Here is a 14,563-nt window from a genome sequence, read left to right as displayed (position 1 = left end):
TAAATTATTCTTATTTTTTAATTCTACTCTAGATCCGGACAAATGACAAATATGTTGTGCAAACAGATGGTCTGCTAATCCGAAACGTTCAGGAGTCAGATGATGGTATTTACACATGTCGTGCAGCTGTTATTGAAACGGGGGAACTTGTGGAGCGCGTTATACGTGTCGAAGTTTACATTAAGCCTGTGATAACTTTCCTTCCCGTTTCGTTAGAGGCTGTTGAGGGAAAACCTTTTTCGACGAATTGTACAGCGACCGGAAAACCTGTGCCAGAAATTTCATGGATCAAAGATTCAACCCAACAGAATGTTGCCACTGCAGATCGTTTCAAAGTCAATCCCCAAACAGGTCTGATGACAATCAACCGAGTCTCCCAGGATGATTATGCTACATACACTTGCATTGCTAGAAATGATGCCGGAGTCACAGATTCCAAGACCAAACTTAACGTTCTTGTTAGACCGACCGTTTTTGAACTTTATAACATTACGGGAGTGGCCATGAAAGAAGTTGCTCTGACATGCCGATCGAAGGGTCGCCCTGCACCTGCTATCACTTTTAGACGATGGGGATCGGAAGAAGAGTACGTACCTGGACCTCAACCGGATGATGACCGCGTGGTGCTCGAACAGCACTTTGATGATGAACGAGGTGAGTCATCGGGAACTCTGAGAATATCCCATTCAGTTCGGACTGATGACGGACTATATCAGTGCATAGCCCGCAACAAGGGAGATACAGCTTTCAAGACTGGACACATCACAATGGAATTTCCCCCCGATTTTAGCCACATGAAAGATCTGCCACCAACATTCAGCTGGGAGCAGCGACCAGCCAATTTGAGCTGTCTGGCAATGAGCATCCCCAATGCCACAATCGAGTGGCGTTGGAATGGAAAACAGCTGAAAAACGGATTTGATCAGTATCTGAAGATTGTAGGAACAGGCCCCCGCAGTGATCTTATCGTCACTCCTGTCGCCCGGCAATATTACTCTGTGTATAAGTGCATCGCAACAAATGTGCATGGTAGCATTGAACACGACATGCAATTGAAAGAAGCTAATGTCCCTGGAAATGTACAAGCGGCCATTCCTCGTGGACTGACAGCCACAACTATCACCTTCGAGATAACTGGCCCTGCAACGGAATTGGGTCTCCCTGTGACAGCATACTCGGTACAGTATAAGGAGGAAATCAATCCAGATTGGTCAACAGCACAGAATCGTAGTTGGTCACCGGATAGTCCGTATATTGTGGAAGGGCTGAAGCCCCAAACTGCGTACACATTTAGGTTTGCAGCAAGAAATCAAAGAGGAATCGGGCAATGGAGTGCTACACGAACTCAATCAACTCCAAAACGATCAGCACCTGAGGAACCACGACCATTGCATTCGCCCGTACAAAATGACAAAGAGGAGCCTGTTGTCGTCTCGCCATATTCCGATCACTTTGAGCTTAGATGGAGCGTCCCTGCTGACAATGGCGAACCAATTGATTTCTATCAAGTTAAATATTGCCCCGTAAGTAGAATGATTTTTATTATTATTTTCACTTTTACTATTGGAATGAAATTCTTGATATTCTCTTCATGATGAAAATTTTGAAAAATATCAATTTAGAATCATGAAATGAATCAGAATTGATAGATCTTTCCATTCCATTCAACCAAACAATGATTTTTTGAAAATATGGTATTTTCAACTCGTATGAACTTGACATCTGTCAAAACCAAGAACATCTATCAGTCATTTCCTTCAGTTCTATTTAACTTTTTACATCTTAAATATGGCTGCCATCTGTCAAAACAAGAATGACGAACAGGCCTAAAACACGGAACAAATGTGTAAGCATTTTAAATAGTGCATTTCTTTAATTATTTAAAAATTTCAAAACACTCTTAAATTTGAAAAAAAACTCAAACTACATTTTCTTTTCTGAGTCAAGCTTTTAAATGAGCTGTAAATTCTTGAGATCAACGTTAAGGCTTGCTAATTTATTAAACAAGGAAGACATTTTCGAAAAATGACCCTAAAAGGCATTTCTGTGAAAGCATGAAATTTAATGTAGTCGATCTGCATGTAAAGAGTTCTCAAGGCTTTTTTAAAGCATTCAAAATGGTGTATATTTGAACCATCAAACAAGTGTTGTTGCCAAATACGGTGTGGAACTTTGAAAAGGATTGTTCCGCCATTATGCTTACAATGCATTATCAAAAATCATACAGCCAAACATACTGAGGAAAACCGAAATAAGTTCAAACAAGCTAGAAAGACCTGTAACGTTTATATTCGACGAACCAAATATTTACATGACCAGAAATTACGACAAAAAATACTATAAAGCCCCAAAGTTAGTAAAAATGTGTGGTCATTTTTATACAAAAAACGTACGAAACACCAAGTCATCCTCGGTTCTAACGCTCGTCCACAATGACACTCCCTTTGTAAGATCGATTCATAGAGCCAATTTGTTTCCAACATAGTTTACTGTTAATTTGACACTACCAGAGTCCTAATGTTCTTGAAAGCGTGACCGATTCTAAGGGACGAATCTTCTTTCTTACTCGTGCAGTTGCAAGAGTACTGAAAGACCTTGTCATACAAAAATCCAATTTCCCGGTCTCTTCAACGTTAACAGAACCACTTCCTAAGCTTTTCCACCTTTCCTACTCTACAGATCTCTTTCCGAGAAGATAGAAAACATAATTTGTCTAGCATTTCCCTAAAAGTGTGAATCCTCCTCCACCTCCAACTATCGTCCAATAGCCCTCACGTCCCTTCCTTCCAAGATCATTGAAACGCCAACTTATTACCAGCTTAAGAAATATTTCGAACAACGGAAGCTTCTAAATTAGCGACAGTATGGCTTTCGTAGCAATAGGTCCAATGGTGATCTTTTTAGGAAAAGGTAAGATTATTGAACTTTATATTCCTAAAGCATCAAGCTCTCTTATCAAAAATAAATGCTTTTGGTACTGATGCATCTCTACTTTGTTGGGTTAGAAATTACTTTTCTACTCATAAAATAAATGCTGGTGTCCCCCAGGGCTCCGTTTTGTCTTCGACTCTCTTCCTTATAGTCATAAATGATCTCTTATCTGCCACTTCTAATCCATTTAACTTTTTCACTGACGACAATACCCCAAGCATTTCTAAATCGTTTCTAGATTTACATCCTTGTCTTTCGGATGTGGAACTTCAACGACAGCATATGATAAGTTCAATCAATTCTGATCTTGACAGCATTGTCCAATAGTGAATCTAAAACCGTGTAGAATTTAATGCTTCGAAAACCCAATGCTAAATCTAATTCTAAACATACTATTTTTATTCATTTCATTTATTACAGGGAGTTAAAGTATCTGGGACATGGGAAGAACTTGCCAAAGAGTGCCGCTCAAAGGATGTCATCGAATCGACAAGTTTCGAAATGTCAAGCCTAAGCGGAAACACGTATTATCGCATTGAATTGAGAGCGCACAATGCAATTGGTTTCTCATCACCGGCCAGTATCATCATGAAAACAACCCGAGGTGAGTTCGATTCATCTAATAATAATCTCGGAACATTATTGTATTCGGCTGGTTATTCCTCCTCGTCTGGCAATAGACACTTCAGTCACAGTCTATTAGCAACAAGTACAACGCCAACAATATTTATCACTTCCTCCACAAAAACATATTTATTATCGATGTTAATATTAATATCTAGCAGTTGTTATGTTGCGCTATTTCATCATTAATCATTGATCTTTTTTCAATCTTCTTATTTTTTTATTTTGACTTCTTTTTTCATATTTAAATGTTTTGAATTTAATTAAGATTGAAATTAAAAATCGTTTTTTTTTTTAAATTTTTCTCGTAATAATATTTTTATATAACAGTTCAAGAATTCCATTTTTCTTACCATTAAAAATCTTTTTAAATTTTATTTTCGATTAAATTTTAGCAAAAGATTTGAAATCTCTTTTTTTCATAATACTTATAAATATTGTATTGTTTTTGCTTTTAAAGTTCTATGTCCTTTTTAAGCAAAATATTAAGTTAAAAAATTAATAGTATATTTAAACAAAAATAAAATCATACTTTCACACATACATTCTCGTACAAAAAAACAAAACAAAAACATAAACAATCATCATTCACAATACATACATAAACGCCTAAACATTGTTCTTTCTTATTCCACTTTTTCATAGCGTTATTGTTTTGTCTTTAGTTGTTAATTATAATAAAAATGGCCTTTTGCATTTTTAATGCTTACTCAAAAAAAAAAATAATTAAACAAATACTTTTTATATACAAAAAAATATAAATAGTTTTTTTTTTGTATTAAATGTTTATTTGTTTCCCGTGTATATGTATGTTTACGTAGAACACACTTTTTATCTCGCTTGTGTTGTTGTGTTTTATTTTATCTTTAAAACTTAAAAACCAAAAAAGAAACAATAATAAAATGCTTCTTTTCTTTCAAATGCCACTATACCGTAAGGGCCTCACTGCCACTGTCTAGCTTTAAAAAAATCAAAACGAATGCTCTTAATTATGATTGTGAGGATGACATATGACTATTAAAGGGAGTAACATAAAAAGTTCAACACATTTTCAAAATAAAAATATTGGATATCCTTCCATCACGACAAAAATCCTGTTGATGTTAATATAAGATCTCAAAAAAAGTAAATCTACTACATTATCTGTCAAGTTCTAGTACAAAATATTCAAAATGTGTAGTAGATCACCGAAATTTTAATTAATAAAAAAAGTACGAAATTCTAAGTTTCAGCAAGATTCTGAAGATTTCTACATTAAAAAGATTAAATTTGAATATAAAAATAAAAAAAATTGATGTCCTTCCCTACTCCAATACATTATCTGTCAAGCTCTAGTACAAAATTCAAAATATTTAGTAGATCACCGGAAGTTTAATTTAGTTAAAGTACGAAATTCTAATTTTTACCAAGATTCTGGAGATTTCCCAATAAAAGAGTTAAATTTGGATATTGAAATAAACTTGAATTTTTGAGAGAAATCAATGGATTTTTTAATTGAAAAACGTTATTAGCCAAATGCCCGCCATAAACATTTTTAAATTAAACGCAGTTTAAATTTAATAGCTTGAATAAACTGTAGTGAGAACAAAGACCGAATACAAATGTAAAAGTTATAATAGCATAGAGGTGCAATCCCCATTAGTTCTAGTTGTTAGCAGATGGCGCATGTTCTAAAGGCGTACACGCATTGAAACACTTTTCATGATGTTTCACCTTGGTAACTTCAATAATTGTGGGTTTAAGGTTTTAAACAGCGCACACAGCTCTGATACTTCACATCACTATACCCAATAGCTCTTTGTCCAAAATTTTAATTATTGCTATGACGGAGCTATTCAAAATTTGGAAAACCCTATAATTTATAATTTGTAGAGCATTGCAAGGAAAGCACCATATACTTGTTACCAATATGTTCCAATACAATTTATATAAGAGAGTTTTCCTTGAAATAAATCTATATAAATCTAAAAGAACAAAAGCTTCTTAATGATCAGCAGCATGGCTTTCGTAGTAATAGGTCCACACCAAACAGTGAAAACAAATTACATCGTTTTGTAAAAACATATGACGGAGTTTGTTCATAAATCTCTTCTTTCTTTGTTGAGGTAGAAATTATCCTTCGGACAGTTCAACTCAAGTAGCTCATATCCACGAAATACACACTGATGTGCCTCAGGGCTCCGTTATGTGTCCGACACTCTTTGTTATTTTTATAAATGATCTTTTTTCTGAAACTTCTAGCCCACTTTAAGTTTCGCTGATGACAGTACCCTCAGAATTTCATATTCTTTTATAGATTCCCATCTTTGTTCTTTCGATGTGAACTATTAATGCTCGGCAACGTATCATACGTGGGCGGGTCAATAAGTCCATGACTTTTGGAATAAAACACAGATTTTTTGATAAGAAATAATTTTATTTTTCAACGTAGTCTCCCTTGAGCTCTATTCACTTTGTAAAACGCTTCTCCAATGCAAGATCCCTACGGCTTCCGCAATCTCTCGCGCTATCAATCTTCGGTCGGCCAACACCATATTTTTTTATTGTTCCGGGTGTAAAGACCTCAACTGGGCGTACAGGACGTTCGGCAACTTTAGTGCTTGTACGGCCATAATGAAATTCAGTAATCCACTTTTTTATAATTAAAATCGATGGTGCAGAGTCCCCATAGTATTTATCAAGCTAAGCCTTGGTCTTGATAATGGTTAATGCTTAATAAGCACGAAATTCACTTTTTTCAACTTTCTCCTCAAATTAGTGAGTGGTCTGATAAAAATAGCTATCAAACACAAAATAACTGACGCAGCAAGTTTAAAAGAGTCAACTGACAGATGCCTGTTGACAGGAGCAATGTTGCTGTTTCAGTAAAGAGGTCAGAAATTCAAAAAGTCACGGACTTATTGACCCGCCCTCGTAATTTCATTAAATTCTGATCTTGATAGCATTGTCTAATGGGGAATCAAAAACCGTGTAGAATTGAATGCTCTCCTCTGGTGCCACTTACCATGGGCGGTACTTACATCGAGGAAACTGAACAATGTTCAGTTCTAGTTATGTGGTCACAAACCATATCTTATGGAGTTAGCACATATTTGACATCGACAAAAATGCTGCTAAGTGTTTAGGTTTTTAGTGCCAATGCAAGAACTTTTTTACCCCTTTTGATCTGGCGTTTATTCGTTCAAAACTGGAGTATAATTCTCATTTATCTGGTGCTCCAATAACGTACTTGAGTCTTTTAGATAGACCTGCAAAGAGAACTCTAAAAATGGTATGCGATCGTTTTCTTAACGAGACACATGGTTCTCTTGAACACCACCGCAAAGTCTCATGCCTGTCATTGTTTTAAAGTTATTTTTATAAACAATGCTCTAGTGAAATAATCAGTTGCATTCCCCCCCCCCACTCAACAATTCAAGGGTAATAACTGCACTGCTAGGACTACTCATTAGTTTACCCTTGAGCCCAATTTTGGATGTACTGTTAAGAAAAGGGATTCTTTCTCTAGCCGCACTACACGAATGTGGAATGCTTTACCAGTCTCGATATTTCATTTAAGTGTGCAGACATTCATATCCAATGTGAATTGGTTTCTCCGTTCTGTTCTAATCATATCCTCCTTTATGGGTATAAAGGGTAATTGGGCGCACGATATACACAAAATTAATCTACCACGCTCTAAACTTAAGAACTTGTTGATCCGTCCGAATTTTTCAATTCCGAAATTTCTACTAAAAAAAAAATAACAGGTCTATTCAATTGCCGATTTCGAAAGTAAAGCTTAGTTAAACACTTAGCGATACAATTTTGATGACTTCTTTATAGATTTATTCAAATGACAAGATTTGCAGAAAACGATTATTTTAAAATAATGTTCAACAGGAAACCTAGTATCTCGTTAACTTATGCTACAATTTTATCTCTCGACATTCCCACTAAGAAATATATTGACGGTGGCACCACTTCTGTGATTTTCCACATTTTCAAGTCGTCGTTCTATTGCTAAGCGATCCACTATCGTAAATGGATAACATTTTAAAAAATTTGTCAAAAAACTCGAAATAAATGACCAAATCAATGTACTAAAAATCTCCCTTATTCTCTATCCATGTTTATTAAACCGAAACACTAGAGACCCTAAATGCCAAATCACATGTCTTCCTCACAATTATTTTTAAACTAAGCCATTCAATTCTTATACACAACAAAATTTTATAAAACATTAAAAATGAAATAAAACGAGATAAATAATATTTTGCCAAAATATAACGTCTATCATAATGCAAAAAGAAAAAAAGAAAACAATAGATAAATATTTAATAAATAAAATAATAAATAAGACAAAAACAAAAATAGACGCAACATTAGTCACAAAATTACAACTTAAAAATACATATAATATATATTTTTTAAACCTTAAACATAAAAACAAAAACAAAACATCGATTTAAATGTAAAACTATAGTAGTAACGTAAATATTAGTTAAAAAATTTATAAAATAAAGACAAGTACTTTAATATATTTAAAAAAAAAAATATATAAATTAAAACAAAATGAGATATTGTATAATTTACGAAATTATTATAATATTTAAAGATAATTTGCGAAAAAATATATATACATACTTTTAAAAAAAATGCAAAACACATTTTGTTTATTATTGAAGGTTAGTTTTTTTATGTTTAAAACCTTGAATAGGTTAATACAGACCTATTAACTTTATGATTATTATTTTTTGACAATAAATATTAATTTATTAAAAGTTTCCTTTTTTTTTAATTTTCTACACAAACCAAAAAACCAACCACACCAATAAAATAAAAACACTTCAAATCCTTTAAATCCGAAATTTAAATTTGAATTTAAAAACAAAAAATATATATATTTTTGTGTGTGTATTGAAGTAATTTTTTCATAGTTTATTTAATTAAATTTATTATATTTTGTAGTTGATTTTTTTAATCTGTCAAAGGAAAAAAACATATTTTTTTAGAATAAAAAAAAATATATTTATTTAACATGATTTTTTTTATTGTTTTTTTTTTTTAGTAATTTGTTAAGGGTTCGTAGCAGTGATATTTTTTTGTTTGTCGTAAATGCATCCTCTGAGAACTTGAAACAGTTCAACTCTTTTGTGTTATGTGTTACATATTTTTGAGTAATTAATAGCAAGTTTTTAATGTGTGTTCGTGTGTTTTGTTAAATGTAAAAAAGTTTTTTTTTTCAAATAGATTCTTTTGTGTTTTGCAATTGTATTCGTAACTTTTTGAAAAGAAAAATATATAAATAAATTATTGTGTTATCAGTAATTTGGGTTAACATTTGTTTGTGTAGTTTAAATGAATACAGTTTACAAATAACAATATTTGTGTACCGTTTTTTTGTTTGAAAAAGATTCACAGTTTTTTTATTGTTATTTGCGATAAGATAAAAACTGTAATTCTTTTAAGCTCACAAATTTATAACTTAATTATAGGTCTTTTTTATTTTTACTGCTAATTGTAGTTTTAAGATAGTGGGCATTTTTTCTTTTTAATATAAAGTTAAGAAAAGAAAACAAAGTAACGCCTAGAAACAAACGCAAAAGATTTATTTACAACTTGAAAAATTAAGCTCAATTCCTATTTCTTTATTTTATTTCATTGTCTTTGATTTTCTTGTAGAATAAAATCAACCCACTTAAAGTAAAAACTATCAATTATAAATAACAAAAAAATTTTACCAATTTTTAATTTTTTAAGAGGGATATGGAAATGTAGATGCGATGTTTTAAATGGGTCACTTGGGCGTATACATAATTTTTTATTGTAATTTGTTTTATCATGTTTTCAACCTGATAAAATGTATGATACAGAGCAAACATCTAGAAGATATTAAACATTGGTTTATCGTTTTCTATGAAATAGTATGAATTGTTGTTAAAACATAATGTTTACCACATTTTCGTCTGCACAAAGCCAGAGTAGATAGTCACATTTAAAAAGTTCCATAAAAGTAGACCGAGTTTGTTTAAATCATTATAAGTGAAAAATAGGGCTTTTGAGGGAATCTTTCATGCATTCAATTTCTTATTTGAATAAATGAAATCCTTCATTGAAATCGTTTTCTATTAGAACTTCAAATTAAAATTTGACAGCAGTTTTAGTTTATTTATTAATAAAGCTTCCACAGTAAGATTACAGATATTTTATAAATTTTTGAGAACCTATTACATAACTTTAGATAACAATTCAAAATAAATACAAAAGAAAATAAAATAAAAATAAAATTAAAGAAAAACAAATATTCATCGATAAAATATTGTGTTCTAGAATTAGTTGAGAATCCTCTTTATTCATTTGACATTTAAGTATTTTAAGAACTACTATAACAATTATAATAGTTTAGATATTAAAGTCTATATAAAATTAAAGTTTAATATTTCATTAATTAATTAAAATTCAAAATAATTTATAATAGTCTTATGTTTTGTTTTTAGAATTCAAATTAAATACCATTTATACCATTTAGGCTTTTTTTTAAATTTTGTTAAATTTAAGTTTAGTATTCCAAGAAGAAGAGAGACTGATGTCGGTCCTAGGTATACCTCAGAAGAGGGTTTCATCGGTAAGGATTTTAAATAAGGAGCTTGAATGAAATTAATTCTATTTCTGCGGATAACTCGCTTATCAGTTTCGACTAAGTTAGACCTATGTTATACTTTTTTAATAATTTTCCCATGCCTCCTAAGATCAGTTATCCACACAATCTCTCCTGCTCTTAGTTCTATCAGTTCTTTTGCTCTGTGTCGTTTATCGTAATTGTATTTATATTTTTTTCTGTAAATTTCTTCCTTTTTTATCAAGTTTCGGAAATCTGGTTTTTCCTTTGAATTTACATCCGGAAGGTTGTCACGTAGTCTCCGTTCAAAAAGTAATTCTGCTGGGCTAAGTCCATTAAAAATTCGGTACGCTAGTAATGCCAGATCGACGTTTCCTAGATTTTTCTTCATTATATTCGTAGCTACCTTCACAGCCTGATTTTGAGGGCTGCTCGAAAAATAGTAAAAGACCATTCCTTACTAAAACGTCGAAACTCGGATGAGGTTTTGAAATTGCGTTCCACTATCAGTGAAAATACTTTGAGGCACTCCGTGTCGGCTGAACGTTGCTTTCTATACTTTAATTATATCTCTCATTCGCATGCGGAACAATTCTTCAACTTCAAAATATCTGTAATAACAATAAGTTATAATTATATACATTTATTTTCTAACTTAAATAAATCCATGGCAACTTTTTGCCAAGGTTAATCGGGCAAGCTTGATGCAATTACCGGCTTCTGTTTATTTCTTGAGTTCTGGACACATGCTGGGCAGTTCTTAACTTTAAGTTCAATGTTTCTTGAAATTCCTGGCCACCATATGGTTCTTTTAGCTCTTATTCTTGTTTTAGTTATACCTAAATGTCCTGCATGTAATTTATTTAACTTTATAGGCCTTAAATTTTTTGGAATAACCATTCTATTACTTCTTAACAGCAAATCATCAACTACACTAAGTTCGTTTCGAATAGAATAATAGTTTTTAATATTGGAAGTCAGTTTAATCTTTGTTGGACATTTAGTTCTCACAAATTTGTTTTCTTCTTGATATTCCTTGTCCAATATTTGCGATTGGATAATTTTAACGATATTTTCGTCTTTCGAATAAATATTCTGATGTATATAAGCTTCTTTTTCCTCCTCTAATTTTTCAGAACCAGAACTATCATCAATGGGCATTTTTGAAAGGCTATCAGCTGCTATTAGATTTTTACCAGGAATATAGTTCATGGTGTAGTCATACCTCATCATTCGTATGCGAATGCGTTGCAACCTTGAAGTTAGATCTTCCAAGTTTTTTGTTTTTAAAATTTGTAAAAGGGGTTTGTGATCCGTTTGTACAGTAAAATTTCTGCCAATGCTTCTGTTTCTATGTTTGCATAATTCGTTTCTGCTCCAGTTAAGGTCCTTGATATATAAGCGATAGGGAATTGATCTTTTCCGTGTGTCTGCAAAAGAACGGCGCCTTAACCTCGCGAAGAAGCATCGCACGACAAATATTGTTAGGCAGGGGAGTGAAATCAATTTTTCTTTAATTTCCTTAAAAGCTTTTTCCTGAGTAATTCCCCAAACGAAAGCGTTTATCTTACAGAGTAAGCTTGAAATTGGTTCTATGATTGATGATTTATTAGGGATGTATTTCCCAATAAAGTTAACCATTCCAAGAAATCTTTGTACTTCCTAAACATTGGTTGGCGATGCCATTTCTCGAATAGCTTTTGTTTTTTCACCGTCAACTTTAATCGACCCTTCCGAAATAATATGCCCTAAAAATGTATTTTTGTTTTACCAAACTCCGATTTTTGTTTGCTAAGTGTAACACCTCCTTCTCTTAATTTTGTCAGCACCACCTCTACTAACTCCTCAAGCTCTTGCAATTTTTCGCCCAAATAAGGATATCATCAACATGAACAATACAATTTTTAACTCCTAACAGCACCTTTGACATTCTTTTTTGGAAATACTCAGGAGCAAAAGTAATTCCGACGTATTCAATTTTTGCAATAATGTAAAGTGTTTTTTTTCTGTATTTTAAGCACCTTCGTAAAATAACCACGACTTTGCTGTACAAGATGTGTGCTTTGATGTTAGCCATTTGACACAAAATGTTAGCTTCAAAAGCATTTGATAGAGTTTGGCACCAAGCTCTCTTATCGAAAATGCGTACTTTTGGTATTGATGAATCCCTTCTTCGTTCGATTAAAAATTACCTTTCTAACCGTTCAATGCAAGTTGTATTGGATGGTTTCAAGTCTGAAATTCATAAAATAAACGCTGGTGTCCCACTGGGCTCCGTTTTGTCTCGACTCTCTTCTTTATATTCATAAATGATCTTATGTCTGACACTTCTAATCCATTACACTGTTTCGCCGACGAAAGCTTCTCATACTCGTTTCTAGATTCACATCCTCGTCCTTCGGATGTGGAACTTAAACGGCAGCGTATGATAAGGTCATTAATTTCTGATCTTGACAGCAATGTATAATGGGGAATCAAAAACCGTGTAGAATTTAATGCTGCAAAAACTCAATGCTGTCTCCTGTCGTTAAAGCGTAATACACCCCCAATGCCACTATCCATGAGTGGTACTTGCATCGAGGAGACTGAACAGCTATCAGTCCTAGGTATGAGCATTACAAACCACTTGTTGTGGAGTGATCACATATTTGACATCGCCAAAAATGCTGCTAAGTGTTTAAGTTTTCTCCGACGATGCAAGAGGTTTTTTACCCTTGCTAATCTGGCTATAATTTATAAAGCCTATATTAGTCCAAAGCTTGAGTACAATTCCCTTATTTGGGCAGGTGCTCCTATAACCCACTTGAGTCTCTTGGACAGAATTCAAAAGAGAGCTCTAAAAATGATAGGTGACCATTGTCTAACTGAAAATTTTGCATCTCTCGAGCACCGTCGTTAGGTTTCATGTCTCTCACTATCGCTACTTCCATAAGCAATGCTCGATTGAAATAGCCAGTTGCATTCCTTCCCTCAAAAAATTCAACCGTAATACTCGCTCTTTTAGGAATGCCCATCAGTTTATCCTTGAGCCTAATTTCGGTCGTACTGTAAAGTGCGGAGATTCTTTTTTTAGTCGCACTACACGAATGTGGAATGCTTTACCAGACTGAATATTTCCCACTTATTACAATGTGCAGGCATTCAAAACCAATAAGCATCGATATATCTCCTTTAAAATCCTATCCTCCCTTCCTAATTACTCGCACTGTATATAATCATAAAAAGGGTATTTATATCCCCTTGAGTGTGCGTTGAATATAAAAAAAATATATAAGAAATAAAAAACAACTCTAAAATTGGTAGAACTTATTTTTAGACTAAAATTCTCAATAACAACAAAAAGATTCTGAAATCAAACCATTTTCCATATGCAAAATACTGTTGGTAATTTTTAGTTAAGAAAAATTCAATTGACAACTTTTTTAACATAATACGAAAACTTGCAAAAAGAACAAAAAACTGATATAGAACAGTTTTCGACTCAAGTATTAAGACAACAAAGAAAAATATTGACTTAAAATTATTTATTTCACACAAAAAATCGTTCTGAACATTTTGTTAGAGTTTTTAACAAGACAAATCCACAGACGGGATGGGAAGTTAGAATTGAGGGTAGCATCCTAGCCTCTTTTTATATTTTTGTACTTACATTTATTTACAATAGATTTATTGTAACACTGTTTTACATATATTTTTAAATTTCATTGATTTACAATAGAGACTACATTTATTAGTATCCTGTTTTTTCAGTTACTGAAGGTTAAATATTAAGCATTTTGTACCTTTTAATTAATAAAATATCCCTTGGAAAGAATTTCCCTTTCTCCATCACTCGAAATATATTTGTTTGTAATTAGTTAAGAAAACAAAAAAAACTTAAACAAATATATAAATGTTATAAATGTGCAACTTATCTAGTTTCTTTTTTTTTGTGTTACTTTGTTTCAATTCTAAATGTATGTTATTTATGTTTTTAACCACTTTTTTGTATGCTGATTAATTTATTTGTGTTTAGATAAATTAAAAAAACCTAACCACTGTTTCACAAAATGCAAAAAAATAATATATATAACACACCTCGTGCCTTCTATAATAATCCCAAACACATTTTCGAAAACGCAAGTCAAATATTTTTTGTAGTTGAACAAATTAAATTGGATTAACTCTTGACAAAATTAAAGAATGATCGATATCTCCCGCTACTTCGTCCATAAATACATAAATTATTCTTGAATTTCTTTTTAGTGCTATTCGTACATATTGTTTAAGAACTAACAACTAATTGTGAATTTGTTCTTAGTTTTATTGCATAATATTCATTTTTGAATATGTTTTTCCATTGGATCTCAATCATTCTCCAAATCAATCAATCAATCAAGATCGATAGAAAACATACAAACACACATT

General features: G+C 32.3%; 1 protein-coding gene across 9 annotated transcripts in view; it reads left to right on the top strand.

The window, feature by feature from the left end:
• The window catches only part of LOC129947449 (fasciclin-2), a 216,207-nt gene that overhangs the window by 180,192 nt on the left and 21,452 nt on the right, over window positions 1-14,563 (top strand). For all 9 annotated transcript variants that reach the window (XM_056058007.1, XM_056058006.1, XM_056058003.1 and 6 more), the window contains 2 exons: window positions 33-1,523; window positions 3,352-3,535. In XM_056058007.1, the coding sequence (XP_055913982.1) occupies window positions 33-1,523; window positions 3,352-3,535 (1,675 nt within the window). The remainder of the gene's footprint in view (window positions 1-32; window positions 1,524-3,351; window positions 3,536-14,563) is intronic.

Source organism: Eupeodes corollae, chromosome 2, assembly GCF_945859685.1.
Source record: "Eupeodes corollae chromosome 2, idEupCoro1.1, whole genome shotgun sequence".
NCBI lineage: Eukaryota > Metazoa > Arthropoda > Insecta > Diptera > Syrphidae > Eupeodes > Eupeodes corollae.
Note: the sequence above shows the minus strand (reverse complement) of the source record. Positions and strands in the feature narration are given on the sequence as shown.